Source organism: Trachurus japonicus, chromosome 12 (genome assembly GCF_045865225.1).
Source record: "Trachurus japonicus isolate A0001 chromosome 12, Traja_1.0".
Classification (NCBI taxonomy): Eukaryota; Metazoa; Chordata; class Actinopteri; order Carangiformes; family Carangidae; genus Trachurus; species Trachurus japonicus.
The window spans coordinates 12,655,334-12,661,944 of NC_140918.1; the positions used below are offsets into that span (position 1 = coordinate 12,655,334).

The 6,611-nt window shown below is 43.6% G+C and overlaps 1 protein-coding gene across 1 annotated transcript; it reads left to right on the plus strand.

The window, feature by feature from the left end:
- The first annotated feature begins 390 nt into the window (after window positions 1-390).
- On the plus strand, window positions 391-4,348 carry zbtb7c (zinc finger and BTB domain containing 7C). The gene is made up of 3 exons (XM_085793252.1): window positions 391-1,149; window positions 1,250-1,923; window positions 2,370-4,348. The coding sequence occupies exons 1-3, from the start codon at window positions 418-420 to the stop codon at window positions 2,989-2,991; spliced, it is 2,028 nt and encodes a 675-aa protein (XP_085649378.1). The 5' UTR covers window positions 391-417; the 3' UTR covers window positions 2,992-4,348.
- Window positions 4,349-6,611: the final 2,263 nt, after the last annotated feature.

A 6,611-nucleotide genomic window follows, 5' to 3' on the forward strand; every position in this document is an offset into this window, starting at 1 on the left:
CAAAACGAGCACAGGTCTGTCTCATTCTCTTTCCAATGGGGAATTAAAGGTCACATAAGAGGATGTGCATTCAAAAAAACTTTGTTGTGTGCCGGGCTCAATGTTTTTTGGTCGAGACAGACCTTCAAAGTTTAAGGATTCTCAAAATACATTTTCAACATCGAACAACCTTGTGCATTTATAAATGACGAATTATCTCTTTGAATCATAGAGCCAAGTATGTTTTTTCCATGAAAATAGGTAGCATTATAAAGTGCAAATAAAATGATTAAAAATTAATGGGTTTTTAGAGAGAGAATTGTGGATTTTTTTTTTTTTTTTTAACCTTTAACCTTCCAAGTGTGTTTCAAGTGTCACTGAACAGTTTATTGTTACTGCCTCCTATCTAGATAACGGCCAGAGACAGAGAAGAGGAGAATGGTCCATCACAGAGAGGAGGACCTGATTGGGATCCCCTTCCCGAATCACAGCAGCGATGTCCTCTGCAGCCTCAACGAGCAGCGTCGTGACGGGCTGCTCTGCGATGTCATCCTCATCGTCCGCGACCAGGAGTACCGCACCCACCGCTCCGTTCTGGCCGCCTGCAGCCAGTACTTCAAGAAGCTGTTCACGGTGGCCACCGGCGACGCCAGAGATCACCATCCCGCTGCGGCCGTGTACGAAATTGACTTTGTGGCTCCGGAGTCGCTCACGGCCATCCTGGAGTTCGCCTACACCTCCACCCTGACGGTGACGGCGTCGAATGTGAAAGAGATCCTGAACGCGGCGCAGATGCTGGAGATTCCCTGCATCATCAACGTTTGCCTGGAGATCATGGACAGCGGGGGCGGAGACGGAGGGGGCGGGGGGAGGCGAGCGGAGGAGGGAGAAGAGGAGGAGGAGGAGGAGGAGGACGTGGAGGAAGATGAGGAGGAGGAAGAGGAGGAGGAGGACGAAGAGGAGGACTCCGGGTCGAGGAAGGAGGAGCAGGAGGAAGAGGAGGACGACGTCAGCGAGAGGTCGCTGCAGTCCTCGGAGAGCAGGGGGGAGCGGACGCCGCCGGGGACGGAGGATCTGCCGCCTCCCAGCACCTCCACCTACCACCAGCAGTTTGACCTGCGCAGAGAGTCGTCCCAGTCCCAGTCTCCAGACAACATGAGGGGGAAACAGGTGAGTTTTGGAAATTATTTTGTATTTTCAAGGCAAAACAAGACTTTGCATGATTGGTTCCTTAGTTCGAAAAGCTCATAATGTCGTCTTCGTGTTGCAGGAGAGCCTGGAGAGTCGAGCTCTGAAGGATTTCTCAATTGAGTCTCTCCTCCAGGAAGGGCTGTATCCCCGTATGTCGACCCTGGACAGGAGGGCCAACTTCTCTCCTCTCCTCCCAGGTTTCTACCCGTCCATGTGGGCTGCCGAGTTCCCGGCCTTCACCCAGCAGCTCCTGGACCCGGGCCACCATCAGCACCCCCATGCGGGAGCCTCACTGCAGACCAGGCTTCCCCACGCCTTCTCCACCTCTGCCCCTCTGGAGGCCTCCAGGCCCCTCGACCTGGCTGTGAAAAGAGAGATTATAAAGGAGGAGATGAAAGAGGAAGTCCCACCCAGTCTGCTCCACGGTGACTTCCTGAAAGAGTTTGTCAGCTCAGGTCTGGGCAGCGCCATGAACACTGGGTCGGTGCCGTCGGAGGGTCACGCTCTGGGTCAGATCAAGGATGAGGCCGACTTCCGGTCGTACCTGAGCTTCCTGAGCTCTGCCTCTCACCTGGGGGCGCTGTTCCCTCCTTGGCAGCTGGAGGAGGAGAGGAAGATGAAGCCCAAAGCGTCGCAGCAGTGTCCTATCTGCAACAAGGTCATCCAAGGAGCTGGGAAACTGCCTCGCCACATGAGGACGCACACGGGGGAGAAACCATACATGTGCACTATCTGCGAAGTACGATTCACCAGGTAACGTGAAGCTGCACCTCTAATCACACCATCAGTTCTTGACTACAAGGGCTTTGTGGCTAGAGCGTGTTTTGACGACAAAGGTTATGTAAAACAGCACAGTTAACGGAAAAGTACCCCATGTTCTTTGGCTGAGGTTAATCTGTTTTCACCTCATCTGAATATCAAAGAGCTGAAAGTGGAAAGCCCCCTCCACTGGTTTCTTTGCATTAGTGATATCTCACTCACCTACATCCTTTTTCTTCAGCATATTTTCCACCTGTATTTTGGAGCTGAATTTGTCAGTGAAGAAGCTATACGTCATACCTTTGTCTCTAAACACTGGCATTTCAACTCAGTCACTCATATAAGGCAGGATCTAAAAGGGCAAATACATGCAATGTTGTAATCTGTGTGTAAACCTATGAGATGCTGTATGAAAACCTGTGGCTTTGATCTATTTTCAGACAAGACAAACTCAAGATCCACATGAGGAAGCACACGGGGGAGCGCCCCTACATCTGCCTCCACTGCAACTCCAAGTTTGTCCACAACTACGACCTGAAGAACCACCTGCGAATCCACACGGGCGTGCGTCCGTACCAGTGCGAGCACTGCTACAAAAGTTTCACACGATCTGACCACCTACACCGACACATCAAGAGGCAGAGCTGCCGAATCTCACGCCCCCGACGAGGACGGAAGCCAGCCGCGTGGCGGTCCGCGCCCACCAGCAACTTCCTCTGCCCACCCACCGCCGCCCCCAACAGGTTCGAGGAGAACGGGTTAAGCCCCGCGTACCAGGGAGTCAAGAATCACGGACTCGGGCAGATGCTCGGCCTCGGCAACAGAGGGCTGGGATTTAAGAGCGTGGATGGTGCGGGAAGGGAGAGCAGGGAGGAGCGACGAGCAGAGGGGAAGCAACGCACAGAGGAGGAGAAGGCAGGAGAAGGGAGGCAGAGAGGAGTGTTTGCCTTTGCTCTGGCTGGAGAAGAAGTGCTTACCCGGGCTCCATTTTATGCTGCGACCTCTGACCCCTGGACCATGAGACTGGAGCGCGCTCCACCCATCTCTGAGCCGGCCAAATGAACTCTGGGCTGTAAAAGGAAGACAAAAGACAAGAAAGAAAATCTCTTTAATCTCTGTGTCTGTTCTGCTCCTGGAAGCTAAAGCACCTTTATAAAAAAAAAAAAAAGTGAAAAGAGTGAGATCAGTCGACCTTTTGAAGCCTGTTGATGTGGCTGTAGTTACAGACTTTTTTGAATTTTTCTTTTTCTTTTAAAATGTTTTAAAATTAAATTTATTTCACAGATGTCATGTTAAATAATTGTTTCAGCCCTGTGAATGTTTACAAATACTTTCATAGCATTTAAAAAGAGCAAAAAGTTTGACACTGCTAATGAGGAAAATCAGAATACTGTTATATGTCTTATTTGCATTATTGATCTCACAATGTAAAACGAGGCAATGAATTAAAAACCCACCATCATTCTATAATGTCCTCTGACACCAGAGAAGATTTGGGTTTTATGTTGATAGTTTTTCATATGTCATGCTACATTCAGAACCTGACATATTGTAATTTCAATTGGCAGTGACAAATTTCATACAAAACATTTTATATGCAAAGTCATTCCAACATATGTTGTAGAAAAATATCATAACTGTACCATTTCCCTCTAATAATGAAGTAGGGACATGGAATAGACATATAATCTAATCAAAACGCCTTTGTCCACACAATTCAGTGACTTATTTTAGATAGTCGTGTCTAATAATTGTGAGAAAGGGATGTTGCGTTGTTAAGAAAGCATTAAAAGTAATTTGATTACAGCAATGTGTAGTCTGGCACATGTCCTGCAAGTACATTTGATTCCAACAGTTTTTTTAGTCATATTTCAAAACAAAAGGAAACCCACTTGAAGTCTAAGAAATCAAGATATTTGGTAACGTGTTATTTTCCTTCCACTGCCTTGTTCTGATTTAAGCTCCTCGTCTGCACTATTGTACATAGACACAAACTTTTGGCCATGGTGGTGTTAATTATGGTTGTATTGCTGATGATGTACAAATATATATATACATATATATATATTGTTCTTAAAAGACTTTGAGGCATCCATCCAAAGATGTGTACTTTGTTATTTCAGACTTGAAAGACTTTGTTTTAATGTTTATGAATATGTGTCTTCAGAGGATGTATATTTCTGACTAATCAAACTGCCGCTTTAGCTATACAGTACGCTTGTGTTTTTTTCTGCTGCAACAAATCAAGAGGGTTCGAGGCCCGTTTTTCATATAATGTTCATTTCTGATTTGTGTATAAAGTTCAAAAAATATTTGAATTGAAATGGGAAAGTATTTTCTTGCTATTTATGCGTATTTAAATGAATGAGCCTTGGCTATATTTTGCAAATCTGTTTTATAAAGACACTAAATGTTGAACTTTGCTCTTGTCCAGGAGTATTTTCACCATAAAACTACCACAGTCTGTGTCTTCTTACATCTCTGTGAGGATCAACTTGATATTCAAACTTAATTGTGATGACAATTTCGGAACATTTTCGTTGGACCTCACTATAAGGTGAAGAATGTGTTTCAACGTTAGGATTAGGTATGATGTAGACATGGTTATGACTAGGCCATGAATAATTATACTACTACTAGTTATCGATAATAAAATATTCTTCAAGTAAATACACTTTTTAGTTTGCCCCCCCCCTAATAAAAATGAAATGAATTCATGAAACGTCAGTTTTAATGCAATTTAATTTGCATTTTTCTAATACTAAGTAATAGCCTCTCAAACCATTAACTAATAATTGCATATTACGTATGAAATACATATTGGTCATTATCAACAGACAACTAGTGCAGGTAAATTGTTTAGATGGACAAGAAGTTATGATGGCTGGGTCATGCAAAATGTGCAAAATGTACAGAACCAATACACTGGTACTGAAACAATTAAGAGCTTAGACTATTTGGAGAACATAATAAGTAATTTTTCCCTTCACAAAACCAGCACAGCAGAGAAATAATATTTTAATTAACCTTGGGAAGTAATGTGGTTTAAAGAGATGGATTACTGGATCAATGCATGATTTAACAATACCATTAGCACGCCACTGAGGCTCATGCAGTTTGATCATATTGACCATTTGGTTTTCTCCCAAATGCATAATTACCACGAAAAGTGAAATGAATGACATGATCAGAATTTAGTTTCAACACTAAACTAATTTTCTCACAAAAGCCTTTTCATGTGTCAATGGCTGTGCCTCATGCAGGCCTGGATACTGCTCATCTGTTTCTTTGCCCTGACCTCTAGTGGAAAATAGGAGGCACTGCATCTGGCTCTGTTTTTTTACTCACATATTAAAATATCCATGATGTTTACAGGACATCTTCCTGTCACTCAAGATTCATTGTTGTAAGATGCTCTGATAGAAGGTAATATTAGTTACATATTAGTTCACATGAGGGAAATGGGGCCTAATAACCCTAGACCAGCTTACCCTCATCTGGTTTTTAACAAACCCTTAGAGAATTCTGGAAAATTAAGTATCTTCCTGTTAAACTTGTTTTATAAAATGTATTTTATATTATATTTTGTATTTATTTAGTTCTCATTATCACTGTATGTAAATCCTACAGCTGATGCTACTGTATGGCTGAATGAACTGTAAACATGTTTTGAATGAGCGCCCTCTAGCGGTACAAGGTGCGTACTGCATCCAAATATTGTTCACTACAGGGCAGCTGAAAAAGAAATGCACAATTTATAAATACAAGTTAACGCCCTGTAGGAAATGCTAATTGGATTATAGCTCAATTTTACTCAAACAACGGCATGTGAAAAACAGCAATGTCATGGAATAACATGTCCACGTTTCATTTTAAATGGTCCTAAGGAATGTCATGATAAAAATAATTTCAGGCCTGTTACTTCCATAGCATTTAAAAAGGAAAAGGAGACACTGCTAATGAAAATGCCTCAGGATAGTGTTGTAGGCTACATCTTAGCCTAATAGGCCTAGCTACTAATTATCTAAGCTAAGTTTGTCTTAAATTATTTTTTTTTAAAAAACAAACACTTACAAGAAAAGATGAGGCATTTCTGAACTTTTAAAATTCCTCTAATCTCAGGCAGCTGAAGGTTGTGGATTGTCACAGCTGAATAAGGGCCGGGGAATTTTCTTTTTTTTTTTAAACTACCACCTGGACCTTATATCTAGCATAAAAAAGGTAAGCCTACAGTACTCACCCAGATAACTTTGGTGTCATTAGGAGTGCTTCCGACGAAATCAGATCCAGCCGAGAGCCGCTATAGCCTATCGGGCAGCGGAATGCAGCCTCTAAATAACACAGTATCTGCCGCGAAACTCGTTCATTTCACCAATAATATTTTGTTATGATACGCTAGTGTTATTCCCGGGATTAGCTGTTATCAACATCCGGGTAGGTTGACCTATACTGACCTCTGACCTGGATGGTATCATCTCCGACCGCTGCCCGGCTCATTCTGATATGATTCCACTTCTGCATTGGTCCATTGTTAGCGCAACTAGCCGGAGGTTGCGGTGAGGAAGCCAAAGCTGAACTTCAGCTGGTCATTTTGTTCTGGCAATTCGGAAACATGCAGAAACGAACCCTCTTTTAGCAACTTTCAGGTACCAAGCCGCGGCTGCCGGATGCCGGTGCCGTTC

Coding starts and splice junctions, on each gene's coding strand:
- zbtb7c (XM_085793252.1), top strand. CDS start 418: ATGGTCCATCACAGAGAGGAGGACCTGATTGGGATCCCCTTCCCGAAT. Junction 1,150..1,249: donor ACAACATGAGGGGGAAACAG/GTGAGTTTTGGA, acceptor TTCGTGTTGCAG/GAGAGCCTGGAGAGTCGAGC. Junction 1,924..2,369: donor TGCGAAGTACGATTCACCAG/GTAACGTGAAGC, acceptor ATCTATTTTCAG/ACAAGACAAACTCAAGATCC.